Raw genomic sequence first — 20,054 nt, forward strand, 5'->3', positions numbered from 1 at the left:
AAGCATGTTCAATGAATGATGACAAGCCATTGGCCCGTCACTCTCTGCTATGAAATTAACTCCGGACAGTGCACTGGAAACATCAGCTAGATTTCACTCTGAATGCATCAGAAGCAACCCAGAGCACTGGCATGATGGTGTGCTACTGTTGGACAAACTCAAGATGACCACGTTGAGGGAGAACATAGCACCACTGGATAGAGTCAGGATTGTGGAGAACAGCAGCTGAGGCAATTTCCCCCCCGGGAACTGCCCACCTTATCAAATTTCCAGAAAGCACAGTCAAACTGGTTTCAGGACAACTCCCCTGCTTATCCCACCTTCCCCCTCTTCTCCTTCATGTGAGAGCGCTGTCTAATTATAGTATGAGCCGGAGGGATCTGGGACCCCAGCTGATGCTAAAGATGGTACATGGCCTTCTTGCTTTTCTGGTTCTTGGAATCTTCCACAATAGGATGACATTGACACATATTATCTAATGGACATTTGGTCAGTTTTTCTACCCCCCCATCTGATTCCAATGACCTGATTGTGATAGCAACAATCACCTTCGTATATCACTTTTTTCTTTCATTTTTTTGAGAATAAAATGTACAATCATTTTATAATTAATCTTCCGAATCATTTTCATTTCTAGTCATATGAAGAGCCAGAGCATACAGGCTTATTTAAATCAGTCAAACCAATGCAAATTCTACTTTTCAAATTTTAAACCAAGTAATAAGAATCATCCCCAATCCAGTGAATCACATGATTCTTTAAAGTTTTCTTCTTAGTGTTAAACCACTAAATTCAACATACTGCAACTGCATAGGAACATTGGGAAAACACGTTGGACCTGTATAACAATCCTCTGTAGGGCAAAAATATATAATTCTTTATGAAAATCATGTGCTGAACATATGAACCGAACACTGCACTTTTGGTCCCATCAATGTAAAAACAGGAAGCTTAAACCCTCTGTTTCGAATAGAGTCTGTGATTTATGGAGGGGGTGGGTGGGTATGGAGAGCAGGGTAAGTATGGGAATCTGAAGGCCAGGCCTTCTAACGGGAGCTGCCTGGTTTCTCTTCTGCACACCGTGTGGGCAGGCTGGTGGAAGGCGGGTCCCCTTCTTTTTCCCCAGCTGCTGATTGGCCAGATGCTCCCGCCGGCTGTCCCTGACCTCCTTCCTAGCATCTGCTCCAGCAGAACATCCAGAAAGTGAGCCCTATCCATCAACGATCACCCCTAACCCTCAGCCTGCCACCTTCTCTACAGTGTAATGGCATGATTAAAAAGCATTTTCATTAACATTTATATTTACAAAAAAAAAAACTGACAATTTTTTTTTTCATTAGAACTCCTTAAAGCCATTTCCCTTAAATATTTAAAGAGTTTAATGGTAAGGTTTTTTTTTTTTTTTTCAAGTTACAAAATAAAAATCCCATTTGAATTTTCGGATGTACAAAAAGAGAGATGAACCATTTTGACCACGGAATCAGTTTGTTCTGCTGAAGGTTTATGTCATCATTGTTCCATCAGAAAGTCAGTGTTTAAGATCCCAAACCACATTACCAGGATTGTACCAGAATTATTTGGCAAATGACTTTTCTTTGAAAATGGCACGTGGAGAAGACACTTGTCTGCATAGTATCTCAGCAGCAAAGTATCGGAAAAATAAAAATATCATTTTTTTGTACTCAGAGTTTAGAACTTCTTAGGAAACCAGACGCATTTTCCATCTTTCTCATCAATGAGATTTGATGTCCTTTCCTACGCACAGAATGAAGGTTCAAACCGAAACTGTCCTTCTTCACCAGGTTGTAGAATAACTAAAGGGTCATTTTGGCAACATTCTTGATCATAACGAATAATCAATCACTTATTTGTCTTGTGATTTCAAGTTAATTACTTCATAATAAGAGGCTTTTTTTTTCCCAGTTAGATTTCTTCACCCATATCTAAAAAAAAGTCAAAAGCAATACAAAAATTTATACACCCATTAATTTTCAAACATGACAAAGAAAGGAAAGGCGGGGGTGGGGGATGGCAGACCAAGCCCTGTGGAGCGTTGGAAACACTCATATGCCAGAAGGCAGATGCATGATGATGATATTGTGGTCACAGAGGACCCCTTGATTTCACCTAAAAGAAGTCAGTGCCAACCTTGTTGCAATTCTTTGATGCCTGTCACTCCAAATTTGCTGTCTCTACAGTGGTCAACAGGTAGAGAAATAAAACAGAATTATGATTTTATATCCCAGGTCATTTTAAACCCAGCTAAGAGAGCTCAGAATATTTGTTGGGTAAGTATTTGCTTGATTTGTGACTTAATGTTGGGTGTTTTATATATATATGTATATATATACTTCTGTGATTTTTTTTTTTTTTTTGTGCTGCCATAGATATCTGCCATTGGTTGCCGAAAATGCTTAGTTCCCTCTTCAGAAGGAGTTCCATCGGGCAATAGTGAATTTCTTTGTGAGATGAGGTGAGGTGAAAGAATACAAGAGAGCCTGTCGCCATGCTGATTCCTGTGCCAGTCTTGAAGTCCCACCACGAGCTCACATCGATGCTACTTCTTAGGTCGGTTGATCTGCGCATAGAGAGGCTCTGGCTCCTGTGGACAGAGGGACAGAATGAGACCTGCCCTTTCCAGGTGGGATGTTCTGGGACAGCTTAAGGCGAGAGGGGTCGAAATTCAAGACAGAAAGGTGACAGTGGATGATGGATGACCTTAGGTTATTTTTGGATTACTCAATCACTGTGCATATCATTTTGGACACTTTTTTTATCACACACACACACACACACACACACACAAAACTACTCACCCAGTTCTGTCCTTGGCTTTTAAGTGGGGACTGCTTTAGCATGATCTAGTGGGTGGAGTTGGACCTGTATCTTGTGTGATATGGGCAAGGCATTTATCCTTTTTGAGTCCCAGCTTCTTCAAGCATGAAATGTAACTAAAACTGCTTTCCCTGGAGAGTTCTTGAGAGAACTAGAAATAATCCATAGAAAACATCCTGCACAAGGCTGGGGAGGATAGGGTCCTCAGAGAATCGTCACAGTCAGGATGGGTCCACGGATACTTGCCCAGCACTGTTTCACGGTGTCTAGTCTAGACCACTAACGTGCTGTTTCAAACTGCACTTGGCTTCCATAAGCAATGGTGAAGGAGTGACCGGCAAGCAAGGGAGACAGAAGGTGGCCTTTAGCTCTTAGTCAAAAGCTTCTAGGGCTTGTTTCCATTTCAACCTGTTGTTTCTGGTTTGGCCATTCATTTGCCTGCCCCCAAGGAGCTATCCCAGGACCCAGGCAGAGGTTTTCACCGGCACAATGCAGGAAACCAACTGCAGATGGGAATGGGTGTCTGTCCCTGTCCAAGCCACATCTGACTTTGGCTCACGTTGAGATGACCCAGTGTGCACTGACCAAGCACATCAGATCCATACTCAAGGCAGGCTCAGGCCCTTCTGCTAAAATTGTGAGCACACTCACATCTTGATTCTGCCATATTTTACATGTTGTTCTACCTCCTGCCAAATGCATGTTAGTCCTTTTTCCTTTGCTCATTTTCTGGAAACTTCAGAATGAATTGGGCATTTTGTGAGCTCCTATTATGTATCTGGCACCATACTAGGTATTTTTAAGTACACTGCCTTTTTAACTCATCACAACCACCTTGGACAGCAGGTGCGCTCTCTTTCCCAAGTCAGAAATCAAGCACAGAGAAGTTAAGTAATTTGCCCATGGTCACAATGCTAATAAGTCTGGAGGCAGGAGACCTGAAAACTGGGCCCAGTGTTTTTCTAGTCTACTACAGCAGCTGCTAAGAGAGACCAACTCATCCGTCCAGCTGTAAAGTGCTTCAGAGTTTACAAAGCACCTTTATGTCTTATTTTATCTACCTAACTGTCCTGGGAGCAGATTTTATTCCTTCCATCTTCATTTTGCAGATAAAAACTCAAGTTCAGAGAGGCTGTGCAGCCCCAAGGTGATGGTGCTGCTTCTCCTGCCTGATGTGTTGTCCTGCTTGCTTTCTATTGCAAAGTAGGGGCCTGGGAGGTAACGCCCAGGCCCACCAGGGCAGAGGTGAGCAATCTGCAGGGGCACTGGCTGTACCCGCCTGGCCCCCTGCACCACACAGTTACTAAGGAACCAGCCAAGAGTAGAACCCAGGGCTGTGCCCCAGGGTGTTTTCCTCCAGGTTTCACTGTTTGGGTTTTTCTGGGAATTCCCTACCCTCAGAAGCACCCTATTTCCCAACCTAACAGTGCTTATAGGTCCCTTTGTGCTTCCCACCCACACACTCATACTGCCCTTGGAAACGGAAAGAAGTGCAATCCTTCTTCCAATGTCCAATGGCTGAAGGTCCCGAAGTCGTTCTTCCACACCCTTCCTCCAGGTCACTGCCTGCCGGCACCTTCTGCCATTTTACATATACAACGCAGACTGTGGTCCTCAAAGAGCGTCCGTTTTGTCAGTGAATGACGGTGACAGTTTATACTTTCTTCACTGTTGTGATCCCTCTGTCCTAAACACTTCTACTTGGCTTCATTCTTTCAAAATCCAATTGATCAAAAAGTATAGCAAGATGATTTATTAAGTACCTGATCTATCTTTGACTGTTTCAAATATCTGTTGTAAAGCTCAAACATGAGCATCACTGTGTGTGTGTGTGTGTGTGTGTGTGTGTGTGTGTGTGTGTGTGTGTGTGTGCGCCCTTTGTGCGTGCTAGAGGTAGAGTAGGGAGAATAAACGAAGAAAAATAGTTAAGCACAGGACTGGGAAGAAACGTTTTCTTTTGCCTACACTGGGCTTCAAGGACGCATCTGCATGTGTCTTGGGTCGACTTTCTCAGCCCATTCTTTCCGGATGCCCTAAGAAGTCAGGCTGGCTTGATCTCACCCTACAATTTGCTCTATTCTAATTTTGGAAACTAATTTATCCAACTGAGAATGACACCTAAAAACAGGGGACGACAGCAGGCGCAGACGGGGTAATTAATGCCACGCTGCATTCACTTTCTGCAGCCGAGATAAATATTCACACATCTCCTGCTTGCCGGAATTTAGCTTCAAATACCCATCACAACAGCGGTACCAACTGCAGTCAACTCTCAATTATCCCCACTAATGAAGGGGAGCAGTGGTGTGGAAAACCCCAAGCAGCAGATAATCCCAAAGTCTGACACCGTGATGCATTATACGTTTTGGCAATAGCTTCACCTTCCTCGTTACAGAACCTTAGACTGTCAGAGCTAGAGGGGAGCTAAGAAATCATTTGATCCAGAAATTTCCAACCTGGTTTCTGGCAAGGTCATGATGGAGTCTTCAAGCTGCTTTCAATATTCCAAAAAGCCTAAATGGAATCATGCAATATCGCAACCCACTGTGGAGTGATTTTTTTTGTTTTTTGGGTGGGGGGATTGTTTTCTTTGGGCAGATAATGACACATCTCTGCCCTGCCTCAAATTTTTCAAAGTCTTGCCATCACCCAGGGGTAAGGTTGGAGCTCTTTAGCTGGGCACACAAGGCCCATTAGTCTTGTAGTCCATTAGAGCTAATAAATACCCCTACTAGACCATGAATCAAAGCTCAACCTTCAGGTTACATAAATCATGTATTAAAAAAAAATCTTTCTTTCTACTTCTGCCAGCATGATCTTTCTGAAATGGATTTGGTCATGCTAGTCTCCTGCCTGAAATGGCCTCCGAACTCAGGAGGATAATGCAAACTCCTTGGGATGGAACACAAGCCTGTCCAATATGGCGCCTCCTTCCCCACCACCCTCACCTACCTCTACTTCCTCCCATGTCCCACCTTCCTGACCCCATTCTGGGTTTTTCCCAGCATGGCAGAATTTTCCCATCTCTGAGACATTGCTCAGACATTTCCTTTGGGCCTTTAGGACATGAGAGTTGGTGCTTTAAGATCTGGCTCAAACAGAAAGTCTTTCCTGGACTTCTCAGCGAGGGGGAGTCTCTGTTCCAGACTCCCGCAGTGCCTCATGTAGATCTCCCTCTCCACTCCTGTCAAGTCATCGCCTAGTGTGTCTGCCCTGAGGTCCAATGCCTTGTACACCAGCAGCCCAAATTCCGAGCAAGAGACATATCCACTAACAACAAAGAACATGCAGGTATAGATGAGTAAATGAATGTCTCTTTTCTTAATGGATGTTGGCAAATGCTTAGGAACTTTAAGCTTCTCTGTGATTTTGACCTGAATATCTTCAGAGAACCACAAGTAAATGGATACCATACAGTAAAAACTAGAACAAAATAAGCCCTCCAGGCTTTTCCCTAAGTTAAATACCCCATGTGCTCAGAGTCTGGAGTTGGGAAGCCCTCAGTTTCTGTTCCTGCTGCCAGTGCCTTGCAGCCTGAGACCCCCTGGAACCACCTGGAGTTGACCAAGTTACCCCTCACTGCAGAGAGGGGAACCAGCGAGCATTTCATCATAGGATGTGGGCTACTGTTAAATGAGTTGGATGAAGGTCAAAAAGTAAGTTTTTCTCTGACTTGGATGATATCACAAAGTGGGGTTAGTTCTACGATGATCTTAATAATTGTTGTCTGAAAGGAAGGATGGAGCAAGGTTAAAGCTGGGGGAGAAGGGGGCTTGGTTATTTTTACATTTTTACAGTTGGGACACTGTTTATGTTTTGCTCATGCTGGGCCATGACTGTGAGTGGCCATGATTTGTCTTGGCCCGTCATCGTCCCTGAGTGGCCCTGTCTGATGCTGACCCATGTGAAGTTATTGATGCTCAACAGAGAACACCAAAACCTGGCTGTCAGGGGCTGTATTCTTCCTTACCATCTCCCACTTAGTAACCCCAGGACTCCTGAGTCCCACTCCCCTGGGTGCCAGAGTCCTCATGAGAGAGTAGACAGAGGTCCCTCTGAAAGAGGAATGGGGAGTAAGGACGAAAGGAGGAAACACAGTGTTCCTCTAGCACACAGGGACCTGGCACAGGGAGATACCCTCAAAAAGACTGGACCCCTTGTGTCTGGATTTGTGTTTTATCCTCCCTTCTCAGAGATGGTTTTAGGCTTAATAATCACCTGTGGGTATCAGTTCAAATTGCTTTTCCTTCATAGCACATAGGTGCATCTGCAAATGGGCTCTCCATTATGAAATATAACAATGGTGCTGGATCAGCCCAGGGAAGTGTGCAGAATGAATGCAGAGTTAATCTAAAGACCTGGCTGCAGGCCCTGTGGATAAGAGACTTCCGCTGTTTGCAGACTGTTCTGTGATTTCTTTAAGTATGAATTATGTGCTCATGTATAGCAGCCGAGTGGACTCAGAGAATTAGAGAAATAATAGCGTATGTTTACAGAAAATTCTACAGGCTACAAAGGACTTTCCCATATCATACCCATGATCCCCCTTGAGCTCCTCACTGGGGTGTACCCTTGGTGCTCCCATCTCCATTTCAGCAAAGAAACCACATTTCCCAGGGTGGTGACGGGCCCAAGGTTGCTCAGACAGCGTAGGGCAGTGCTTAGACACAACCAGTTTCTTGTTCCCCTCTCTCTTTCTTCTTTTTTTTTTTTTTTTTCTTTTCATAAAGGTATTTTTACTATGGTAAAATATAAGTAATATAACACTGGCCATTTTAACCTAGGGTTTGGTGGCATTAATGATGTTGATGATGTCATGTAACCATCACTACTATTTCCAAAACTCCACCGCAAACAAACTCTATACCCATTAAGCAATAACATCCTATTCCTTCCACCCACATCCCCTGGTAACTGCTAATGGACTTTCCTTCTCTATCAACTTACCTATTCCCTTCATTATTTTTAAATCAACCTTATTGAGTTATAATTTATACATAATAAAGTATATTCTTTTAAATGTACCATTTGATAAGTTGTGACAAATCTATTCACGTGTGTGAGCTACAAAACATTTCCTCACCCTAACAACCTCCCTTGTGTCCCTCTCAGTCAATCACATCCCAGGGCCAGCAACTGCAGATCTGTTCCTGATCACTGCAGTCTAGATTGGTTTTTCTAGAGCTTCCTATAATTGTCCCAGGTTTTCTGAGGCCCATTGTCTTGCCCACTGCCACGCATGCCCACTTCTTGAATATCAAACTGCAAGCCCTTGTCTCACAACTCCTGCTCTGGATAAAGAGACTGAGGTGCCTTGTGGGAGAGAGTGGAGAGCCGGGGCGTGGCCCAGGGCTTGGACTTCATTTCTGTCCTGGCTTACTTGTTTCTGTCCCTGTTCCTGGCTCATTGGCATGAACTATAAGGGCAAGTGTTTCCTATATCACATTACAACATGACCCTCTTGGAAGCCACCTAAATTGTTCTTTTGACTATTCCCATTTAATGTTTGTTATGTGTTTTTGGAAAGCTTGGCCACACTGACCAAAGGTATGTCAAAAGACACGTATCTTTACTAGTGAGGAGAAGACACTGCAAGCTGAGAAAGATGGTCTCAGAGGTGAGGTCAAGGTGCACCATGCAGTCTGCTTGCTGAGCGAGCTCATCTATGCCCAGGCTGGGTGAGATCAGTGCCAACCCAAGTCAGGGGCCAGACTGGAGACAGGAGCTGAGCAAAGCTTGAGTCCCTCAGCACCATCCTGTGCAGGCAACAGCTTCAGCCTCATGGTCTTTTAGCTCTAGCATGTGATCAGGTTCAGTGGGGACTTCAACTTTCCAGGCTTGGCAATTGAAGAAAGGTGGTAGAAGGCAGAAGAGCAAAAATGAGACTGGAAACATGCAGAGTTCCATCTGAATCCATGTGTGGGTGAGTGATAGAAAATGCATGGGGTTTTGGAACCATCAAGATTTCAGCAATCCTCCTAAGTACCTGTATGAAGTTAGGCAAGCATTTTCCCTTGCTGGGCCTCAGTTTCCTTATCTGTAAAACCATGTTTGTAATATCTACCGAATGAGATCGTGAGAATAAGTGAGCTCATACAACATGAATGATCTTAAGGGGTAGGAGTCTTTCTTCCCTTCCTTTGTTTTTTCAAGGAAAAATTAAGTTTTGTGATTAGTTTCAACCTAAAAGTCTAGTTGTTAGGGTATAACATTCTTCAAAATTCAGGAGGGATGTAATGATAATACCTTAGAGATGCTGCCAAATGCACTAGTTTCCTAGGGTCTTGAGTACTGAAACCTTCTCAGTGACTACAGAAATGTACCACCTGGTTTCCTGGTGGGTTGGTGTCTACACAAATTCTGATCAATACTGTGTTTCCCCATCAATAACAGCAATGATCATGAGACTAAATGATCTGTTTTGCACATCTTTTTTGACCTGGTCATGTAGCAGATGAGGACATTGATGGTATAGACAACAATTCTCTTTATAACACCAAGACCTTTACAGAATAAGTTCCTGATCACCAGAAAAGGGTCCTGGGAGCTGATGACCTTGGGAACTCTAATAGATCTGTCATAATTTAGGGATTTTTATCTTCTCTGTCAGCAGCTGGGAGTAAGTCTGCCTCAAGAAGAGGTGCTGTTGGAAGATATTGTTTGAGGACTGGTTCTTCTCTGGGTGAACTGGACAAGGTGGAGGGTCCTAAAATATTGAGCTGCAAGGGTCTTTGGAACTTTTTTTTTTTTTAATAGAAGAGGAAACCAAAGGTCAGAAACAAAGCCATCAGTCTCATGTCACATATCTACTATGTCAAAAGGATGCTGCTAAACTCAAGTGGAAAAACTCTGATTCTCTTTGAGTGCTCCCGAGTTACTTAATCTGCATGTAGATTCCAATCCTAGCCCTATTATAATCTTAGGCTTAGGTATTAACCTCTCTACCTTACCTGTCATATATATATATGAACTGATATATATATATATATATATGAACTGATAAAAATATTTAAGAATCATATGAAGATTGAATGAAATGGTGCTAGTAATTTAAAAATATATTTTATTAATAGTATTGGAAGAAAGGCAGCAAGATTACCTCCTGCAGAGTGATTCTAGAAACAGTGAGTATGATCTAACTTAGTGGTCAGTAAACTATGATCTGTTAGCCAATTCTGGCAGCTGCCTGTTTTTGTAAATAATATATTATTAGAACACTGCTACACCCACACACCAATGCTCTGTCTTTTGCTGCAGAACTGTTTCTAGAACAGTAAGAACATGCAATAGGCTGCCAGACCACAAAGCATAAGTAAGCCAGAGTCCACCAAGCTCTGGCCTGGAAGTGTACTCTTTTTCACCCACGGGCTGAAACCCATGTTGGAACCCTCATTTCCAGCCTGGTTTCTCTTTTAACCTTCAGGGGTCGTATCCAGCAGCTTACTGGTGTCTGGACTTTGATGTCTTGTGGACACCTGAAGCTGAGTTGGTCCCAAAGTGAACTTGCCTTCTTCCTGCTCAGCATGCTGCTGTGTTCTGTGGCACAGTGACTGGCACCACTTAGCTTGCCATGTCAGGGAGCTGGGTGTCACTCCAGTTCAGTCCTCTTCCTCACTCCCCATGTCCCTTCTGACTTATCTCCTGCCAATCCAGTTTTTAAATATCTCTTGGTATTGGGCCCACCAGACCCTGGACACCTTGTGCCTGAACTACTTTTAAGTTTCCCAGTTGGGAAAACTAAGCGTGCCCTTTGTGAGGGTCTGAGCAAGTGGGTCACTGTTCCCTCCAAAGCACAGGCTGGGCTTGCCTCTGAATTGTATATCCATGAAGTGGACAGCTTTGGTTTATTATTTTAGCAATTTCTTTAAGGCTCTGTTGTTCAGTTCTATTTAAAACAAGAGGAACAATAATTCATGTATTATTATTTTCAAAGCTTACAAACCACTTGCATATTCATGATATTGTGTGATTCTTGAATCGGTTGGAAAGGAAGCTGCTGCATTTGTATGTCTCTAGATGAGGGGAGAGATGTTTGCCCCAATTCACCATCTTTGGAACCACATTGAACTCAAGAACCCTGGCTCTGTGTCTGTCTTCTGTCCTTCTGTCCTTCTATCCTTTCACTTTTTCTTCCTTTCTTTGATTCCTCCTCCCAAAGCATCTGAAGTTCAGCTTTATTGTCCCTTGAATGCTAGAAATCTACCAGGTAATACTTCATATGTCATGAGTTCCCACTATGAAGATCAGTATTAAAAAAATGACAGCAACTTATTATTTATGGCAATATCTATTGCTACAAAGGGAGACAGACCAAACAATTCCCATTGTTACAGATGCTACTTTGACTTGACAGCTGGGAAAGTCTGATAGGCAGTTTATTTACTTAGCCATTTAACCAAATAAATGTTTTCATTTTTCTTTCATCTCCTCAAAAGCTAACATTTTGCCCTTAAAATTGCTCCAGCAACACATCAGTGAAGTATAAACTACCTGCCATTCCCACACCAGCCATTATAATATTACTTTGGTTCTTTTTTGCTCCTGTTGATTCAGTCTTTCAAAGACATGTGATTCTCCCAATAGGAAAGTGGAGGCAGGGGGGAGGGAAATAATTGAAGATATTTTCCTTTATTGCTAAAACAGAAATATTTGCGACTGGCCCCAAAGCTTCCACCTGCAGGGACTGAGTCTGTCTGTTTCTCTTACTTTGGTGTGATGCGGCTTTAACTTATCAACAGATGCCATCCCTGCTTACTCAGAACTGTGTGGCTAGTTCTAATAAAAAACAGCTGGAGATAATGGTTGCAAGGGTGATAAGAAGGATGGAACTTGCTTTCCCGCTATATGAAAGCGGAGGGGAAAATAAAGCCACAGACATAACCATTTCTGCATGGGATGTCCTTTCCACGTGTCCAGAAAGGCACTAAGCAATTGCTGTCAGTACATTTCTAGTTGGATGGATGGGTGAAGGGGACAGAGGCAAAAAGATCTCATGTGGATCGTGCTGCTGTTGATGGAGGGACCTAGATAAGTTCATCCAGGCTTCCCCAGTGGGTATTTAGAGGATCTGTCTGCAAGGCTGGCACCAGCCCCTTGGCATGCAATTCGTGATAGGGAACTGTGAAATGGCCAAGCTAAGCTTTCAAAGGGAGAAAATTGCTTCACCAAAGATTACAGTCTGGCTCTCCTCTGGAGCTGGAAGGGATTTATCATGAATTACATGTAAATCTAATACTGCTCATTTTTTGGAAGAGGGAGGTGGCCTGTGAGCCTCAAACTGGGATCATTCTGATTATGGGACCAGGCGATCCAGAGAGCTACCAAGCAGGCTTTTCCTTTTCTCTACCCCGACCCCAAAGCTATTTTGAGGCACATGGAAAGTTAATTATCTGGACATAAAAGGTATCAAATACAACCTCCCAGACAATGGCATTATTCAACAGAAGGGTTAAGTGTCTAAAATCTAAGGTAGTGAAGAAAGTCAACATGTTTTGAACACATGCGTAATAATGATGGCTATGGTGGGATTGCAATGGTGGTGGTGGTTGTGGTACTAGTACTGATGATGGTGGTAAGTGATGGTGGTGGTACTGGTACTAGTGATGGTGGTGATGGTGATGATAATGGTGATGGTGATGATAATGATGGTGGTACTAGTACTGAGATGGTGGTAATGGTGGTGATGATGGTGGCTGTGATGATGATGATGGTGGTGGAGGTAATGACAGCCAACATCTATGGGATGCTTTCTATGTGGCAGACACCATACTAAGAACTCCATTTACATGGCTTTACATACTTCATGTTTAACTCCATGAAACAGACATTAATTTTATCCCTTTTATTGGATGAAGAAAATGAGATTAGGGAATGATTATGAAATCTCAAAAGGGGCACATGACTAAGAGTGGCGGAATAAGATCCTGAACTTGGACAATATTACCCCAGAACCTAGATAATTTGAGTTTGAAGCTGAGCATTCCTTGTCAGTCTCCTTGCTAGAGACTTGATATGTGCAATGTCAGCTAACATCATAGATAATATAAGCCTCTTTTAGCACATGAATAAAACAATACTCAAAAGAAATAATAGCTCTTGTCCAAGACTTCCCACCACAAAGTAGCTGAGTTAGGATTTGAACTCAAGTTCCAAATCCTGAGTTCTTGTCAGTATTCCATGCTATGTCCATTTGCAACTCAGCCATGGCTTGAGGTTCTGGATCACATGTTGGACAGACCAAGCCCCATGAAACGGTTCAGCTTGTAGGATTGCCTTGAGCTGAACAGGCTCATGAAGATAAGTGTTTGATACATTGATCTACAAATGGTATAAGTCATCTTTGTTTTTTAGAAGAACTTCAATTTTGAATGATGTTTACTGTTACCCTGATGAATGGCTTGCCATCTCTACTTCATTCATCAGAATTTTCAAGGCAAGGTTGGGCACATGAATCACAACATATGTAAGGGGTTGGAAACCTCCTGGTCAGTCATCCTGAGAAGTCCTCCCACAATCCCCAACTTTTCTCCTTCCAAGATACAGATTTTACCATTAATAAACCAGCTCCTGAAATAGTCTTGCAAGGCTGAATTTTTAAGCCAGCAGTAGGTGGTTCTGCATGGCATGATATATTGCTACACGTATTGAACTCTTATAATATGTGGCCAAATAGATAGTATGTTAAGTTCTTTAATCATAAAACCTATCAACAAAATGTACTTTCAAAAATACCATTATTAGCTTTCAATAACTGTCAAAATAACCCATGCATGGATAGAGAATGATCCCGAGGTAGTCTCAGATTCCACTTATAAATGGCAGAAACTGTTTACCATTTTAATGGCTCTGATCATGCTGTTCAGGACTTTTAAAAAGGAGCTCTTTGGGTTTGACCTTGTAGTCCTATGTGTTTATGGAAAACTAGGAAAGTATCTGAAATTTGAACACATTTGTCAAGGAGTGACCTCAGAAATCACGTCTGGGTAACAAGGTGTACTTCTATTTTCCAAGAAGGTTCGCTTCATCAGTTCTTCTTTCTTTCGATCAAATCAGATGTATTGAAATTCAAGTGCCAAAAGACACTTGTAGTAAATGTAAGTACACCTCTCTCAAAGCAGCAGCTGATGGGATCTGAAGTGACTCGGTGGCGAATCACACACTACAACACAGGTGCAAAACAGCAGAGCCTCAGAAGTGGCTTTGAATTTCACTGTCACATTAGAAGCCGGTACAGGGCCCTTTCTGGCTGGACGAAAAGGGGCTTCCATGATCTCACACCTCTATCAATCTTATTTCAAGCACTGCTTGGTTTTGCTTCGTAGTCTGGTTTCTTCGTGTGTATGACTAGTGACCTCTTTAGATCTGTGGCATATAGGCAAATGCAGTGACATTTTGCTTCAAAGATTAAAACATCTGGACCACAACTCACTGAGAAATTATCTGTGTGGGTAGAAGGCGCCCATCTCAGAATGCCGATGCTTTTGGAAACTAAATCCGCATCACGCAGTGTTGATCATGCCTCACTCAGCACCCACTCAGAAGTTATCACTGATAAAATAACATGACCATGCCCTGCTTTGTCCCCCAACCCTACCTCCTGGTATATGTCAAAGGTCATTCATCCATGAGGAAAAGCAAAGTGAAAAGTAGAAACCAGGCAAGGAGAGATGGTGCAGACACAGGTATGGAGCGCGGGCAAGGAGCGATGGTGCAGACACAGGTAATATGGCGCAGGCAAGGCAACAGCGTACAGAGACTGGGGTTATGTCTGCAGAAACAAGAACAAGCAGAGCAGGCGGGGAAGCAGCTAGTGTAAGGGTGAAGGAGATCAAAAGGACAGATACCTACCCAGACCTGCGCTATCTAGCTACCGGCCTGTGGACTTATATTATCACCACGGGGCTCACCACTGGCTTCACCAAATGGATCACTGGTGGAGGAGGCCTGTGATCCATCAGGCTAGAACACAAGAAGATAAAACTTTTTTTTTTCTCTTTTCGACAACTGAAAATATAAAACAACTTGGAATATATTCATGCAGGACACACAATCGGTTATTTGCTTTCAAGGAGGGCACGATTTTAGTTGGAGGATGCCACCCCACAAATGCAACTGCTCTTCACCACTTAAAAAAGGGACAGCATTCTGCAGCTGACTCAGTTGAATATAAAACAAAGCCCCTTCAGCAGCCCTTTAGAACCTGAGCTAAGCCAGTGTTCTCTTCCACGTAGGCATCCTTGGGCACCGTCCGTTCCCGATATGGAAGGTTTAATTTTAAGGGAAATCAGCACAGAAACAATAAACCATTCACTTACAGCTTCTTGATCTTCACTTTTGCTGGGACTTTCAAAGCCCTCTTCAAAGATATCATCTGTGGTCGGATCGCTGGCGTGGGATGCAGATGATTTGGATGGAGAGCTCTGCCTAGGGGCTGGGGTTGGAGCTACACGGAGACCATGCAAAAAGAGGAAACGTCATAAGTGCATGACTGCAACCAGATATCCCACAGAAACCTCAGGGATCTGCTTGCATTTGGAAAATTCACAGGATTCTTCTCCCCAGCCCAAGCTAAATCAGTGAAACATTCCAACTCCTCCTCTATACATGCTTATCTTCTCACACATCTTAAGGAAGGAGCTTATCCACACTGATGGGTAAGGTAGCAATTCTCAAGGGATGGTCCCTGAACCCGCAGCAGGAACATCTTCTGGAAATGTTAGGGATGCCTTCCCTAGATCTACCAAGTCAGAAGCTGGTTTACCAGCCCTTTCCAGATGATTCTGATGCTGGGCTGGTTGGCTAGGTTTCTTTTTTCATCAGAGGACACATTCATTGAGTGCTTTTTGTGTCAGACATTGTTAGAAACTATACAGACCCTATCCCGGATCCTCATAGAGCCTCTTTGATGTGGACATTATCCTAGTTTTAAAGGTACAGAAAATGAAGCTTGCTTATTTGTTCACAGCAACTGGTAGAACCAGGCTTTGATTCTTGGCATGCAGTAAATAGTCAATAAACACAAGTTGAAGAAAGAGGGTCTCAGAGATCTGGAAGAATGGATGTGGCTGATGGCAGCTTCACAGCTGGTACCTGATTCTGTAAGAAAGTATGGTTACTGTATGACCCTTCTCTCATTTCCCTCCTCCCCCTTGTTCCCAGCTTTATAACCAATATGTACTGGAAATGACTCCACTTTTAGTAATTTCTAATTTGGCATAGAAAAGACCAGTCCCCCTGACTTGACCCTAAGTAAGGAGGTGATACTGATTTAATAGCTGAATTTCAATGGCACTGATAAGACCATCCTGTGGTAGCATTCCAGAACTTAGAAAATCGGGCAGCTTATCAGACAGGGAGGGATTGTAAAACTCAGGGTGTATCTTTTACCCTGATGAACCTATTTGTAGAATAGTGATGCTATTTCAAACCTTTTATTATTCATAATGTGCCAATGAGTCAAATGCAGTGCTGGGCACTTCCCATTTCTAGACTCCCTGATGTAGGCAAATGTAAGGTGCTATTGTGTCCTTTCCCCACCAAGTTATAAAAACTACAGCTCAGAGAGGTGTCGTAGCTTGCCTAGTGTGAAACAATAGCCCTGGAATGTGTCACAGCACTGTTTGACACTGTTCATCCAAATGTGTCTTTCTGTTCCTATTTGAGGCTCACTTTGGGTCCAACCAATCCTCCACTCGAAATTCTCAAGAGAACACTAAGGGAGATAAAGACCAATTTTACTCATCTTCTTTAAAAACAAAATATTAAGTTGCTTCATTTGAAAGAAAGTCTGTAGTGTTTCTTGATATGCTTTGGGAACAAACTAGCTATCGTGGGTTTAAAGCTATATGTAAATACCTGATGGAAAGTGGACATTTAATAAACATTAATTGGATTATGAATTGTGTTTGAAGTGGTTTACTGCTCACTAAAGGCTGAGAACCCAGGCTGAGCTGCCAACTCTGACAGGTATATTGCTCTTACTTACCTAGTGAAATCAATGGGAGACATGATTAGTTTATGCAAGTATACCTTAATCTTTAGAAGGTTTTGTAGAACACTTTTGTACTCTAAAACAGTGTACTCAAGCTCAGGCATTAGGGCAATGTCTCGAGTCATTTTTGACCATTGTGAGAAGAGGGAAGGAATGAAGGGTACTTGCATCTCATGTGATTTGAGGCTAAAATTGCTGCTAAAGTTTCTACAACATGCTAGACTGACCCTTAGGACAAAATAAATTATCTGGTTCCAAATATAAAGTACCAAGGTGGCAAACCCTGTTTTAATTCACAACTAGAGCTAAGTCACCTTTGTTTGGGTCGTTTCATTCTCTACAGCCTTTCCCAAACACCTCCCTAGGCACTGCGCTCGCGTTACTAGAAAGGCAGGGATGATAAAAAGACATTTCCTGTCCTTGAAGAACTTAAATTTCCCTCTGGTTTGTAGCTGGCATACAAGTCCATGGAAAGAGAGATACTGGATTTTGAAAGAAGGTTGCTCATTTATGCGTGGCTGTTATTTCTTTTAGCATTTCATTTTTTATTCATTATTCCTCATTGAAACCCTATATGAGTTAACAGAGATGCCCCCACCATGTGAAACCTGTGGCCTAAGAGCCAGTAGGTTGTTTACACACATCGAAAGCTTCATTTTCAGAACAGCATTCTGAACCTGGCTGAAATGACACAATCTAATTGTATTAACATTAGAATTTTTTGACTATTCACGTCTTGGCCACGCAGTGATCCGTATCACCAGTGACAGTAATGGAAACACCAAGTGCACTGTACCATGAGCCTTTTCTTTCCCTTTCCCAACTGTCAAAGCACAGGCTGAGTCACCAGAACACCTTCCCTGAATTGTGTCAAACAAGCATGCGAGTGCTCAAGTGTATCTGGATTCTGATTTGGGCTGCACAGTTATCTGTTTTCGAGAGGTCTGAAGGGGAGGAGAGGGCTGGGGTGGAATCACCGAGCACTGGACCTATAAGGAAGCAAGCTGCTCCTCCAAGCCAACATCTTGAGTCGCACAGAAGCCACATGCTTGTCCTAAGAAACAGCTTATGGTGGAGAAACCAACATTAGGAACCTGAGCCAGGACCATGCACAAAGTCACTTAACAAATGTGCTAATATGATTTCCAGTTCTATGATGTTTATGTTTTAGTACCTGTGCAAAATCCTTTAAATAGCCCATAGCCTTAGACAGATGAGGAGCGTGAAGCTCATAGAAATACAACTACCTGTCCCGAAGCACAAAACCAGTGAGGAATAAAGATGACCTACAGGTCCCCAGTCCAGAACTTCCTGCTCCACCAGCTTTTCTCCTCAGACTCCCAGAAGCTTTGAGCTTCTAGCACAGCTGGACAAGCCCTTATGGCAGCTGAACCTCACTTCAAATTTTCTCTTGATCTGAATTTTCTATTCTGATCTGTAAACCTTATTCCTAAATACTAAGAATTTGTATTTACCACTGATTTTCATTCCAATAAGCCATACCAACATGTGTGTGTCACAAGCGGGAACATACAGGAATGAATAGATGAAGGAGCAGACTAACAAAAAAGCTGAGAGGCAGAGCGACATGGTGAGAAAACACCAGACTTACATTCCATTCCTCCACTTGGTCCATTATCTGCCAAACAAACCTAACAAAACTTGTCATCAGCGTGGTTATGAGTCTAAAAATAAACCTAGAGCACGTATCATCGGTGCCTGGATCGGCAGCTATTATGATGGCTGGTAGTCATACCAACAGTAGCCCCGATTAGTGCAGAGATGAGTTCCCTTACTCCAGAAGCCCTGTTTCCAGGAACCGGGCATCATGTCATTGGGTTTTACATCTCAAGCAAAAGGCACTCACGTGAGTTGGTCGATGGTGTGGTCGAAGTCACAGGGGTCAAGTTCAACTGGGAGATGTCAAAGTCATCACAGTCGTCTGCATCCTGTGCCACCCCGACTTTGTTGAAGTAACTGGAGAAGGCCTCTGAGGTACAGGTGAGGGAGGGCTGGTCGGGTTTGCGGGAGGGCACGGGTGGAGGCTGGACCATCTGGAAATCCTTAAACATTTCTTTCCCCATTTTCTGCCTGGGCTTGTCGGTCTGTGGACTTGACCTGGTGGAGTCACTCGTGCCTGGGATGGTTGCGAGGGGGGTGAGGGGACCCTGGAACATGGCAGCTGGCAAAGGCATAACAGTTTGTGTGGGCATGAAGGCGGCTGGCGGAAACTGCCCGGCCACAGCTGGCCAGGGCTGCTGAGTGGCAGGAAAGAGACCCGGCTGGCCCCATGCGATGGGCTGAGCCCCCGGCATCACCTGAGCGACTGGTGGCTGAGCACCCATGGCGATCTGCTGTTGGACGAGGGGCTGCTGGCCCCAGAAGGATGGGAGGACGGCGCCCATCGCAACGTAACCTGCAAGTGGGAAAAGAGGCAAGTCAGCCACCCTGGAAGGAAGACCCCTAGATTTAAGTGATTGACAAGCCTATCCATCGCTGGCTAGGTGCCGGGCTGGGTGCCAACAGGAATAAGACAAAAGTCCCTGATCCCATGAACCTGCCTTCCAGAGAACCAGCCAGGGAGATGATTCCTAAGCAGAAACTAGAACGATTGGGGGTGAGTCATGCAGATGCCTGGGGGACAGTAATGCTTGTGTAGTGTTAAAGCTTCCCAACCTCACAGTCTCAGGAACGGGTGTCTCACAGAAGGGACAGAAGACTGGAGAGCTGGTATGCCTGAGTTCTGACCTGGCCTCTCCTTGGACAGTCTAGGCAATCTCTATTGCTTAAGTTGAGAGTCAGGCTCTTTGGTGGTTATAATACCTTCCTCCTCAGCACCAAGGCCATGTGCAAAGTGAAATTTTTAAGGCTTAGGGTAAAATTTCAACACCACTTCTCATCTATGTAACTTGGAGAGCGTTTCTTGGCCTATAAACCTGTAAAATTGGCACAAGATACCTTCTGTCTCACTGGGTGACTTGAACACGAATTGGGATGACATATTTAATGTGCGGAGTACTGCTCCCAACACCAAGACAGTATTCAGTAAATAGCAGCTACTAATATAGTTTGAATCAGAGCCTACAAACTACTTAGTACTTTGCTTGAATATAACTGACATGAAGTAAATAGTGGCTATGGGTATTATTTCTGTATTATCATTGTTATTCCAATTTTAAAGAACTAAAATGAAGATTAGTGTCCATCCAGGGGTACTCTATACAGTAGT

General features: G+C 43.5%; 1 protein-coding gene across 8 annotated transcripts in view; it reads right to left on the reverse strand.

Annotated features, from left to right (window-relative positions):
• Positions 1-1,361: 1,361 nt before the first annotated feature.
• Positions 1,362-20,054, reverse strand: part of DAB1 (DAB adaptor protein 1) — a 400,428-nt gene continuing 381,735 nt past the window's right edge. For 7 of the 8 annotated variants that reach the window (XM_079101839.1, XM_079101844.1, XM_079101842.1 and 4 more), the window contains 4 exons: positions 18,693-19,241; positions 15,150-15,277; positions 14,683-14,793; positions 1,362-2,602 (listed from right to left, as the gene is read on the reverse strand). In XM_079101839.1, the coding sequence (XP_078957965.1) occupies positions 14,698-14,793; positions 15,150-15,277; positions 18,693-19,241 (773 nt within the window). In that variant the 3' untranslated portion in view covers positions 1,362-2,602; positions 14,683-14,697. The remainder of the gene's footprint in view (positions 2,603-14,682; positions 14,794-15,149; positions 15,278-18,692; positions 19,242-20,054) is intronic. The other variant, XM_079101840.1, reaches the window with a different exon arrangement.

The sequence above is a fragment of the Sciurus vulgaris genome, assembly GCF_902686455.1.
Source record: "Sciurus vulgaris genome assembly, chromosome: 1".
Classification (NCBI taxonomy): domain Eukaryota; kingdom Metazoa; phylum Chordata; class Mammalia; order Rodentia; family Sciuridae; genus Sciurus; species Sciurus vulgaris.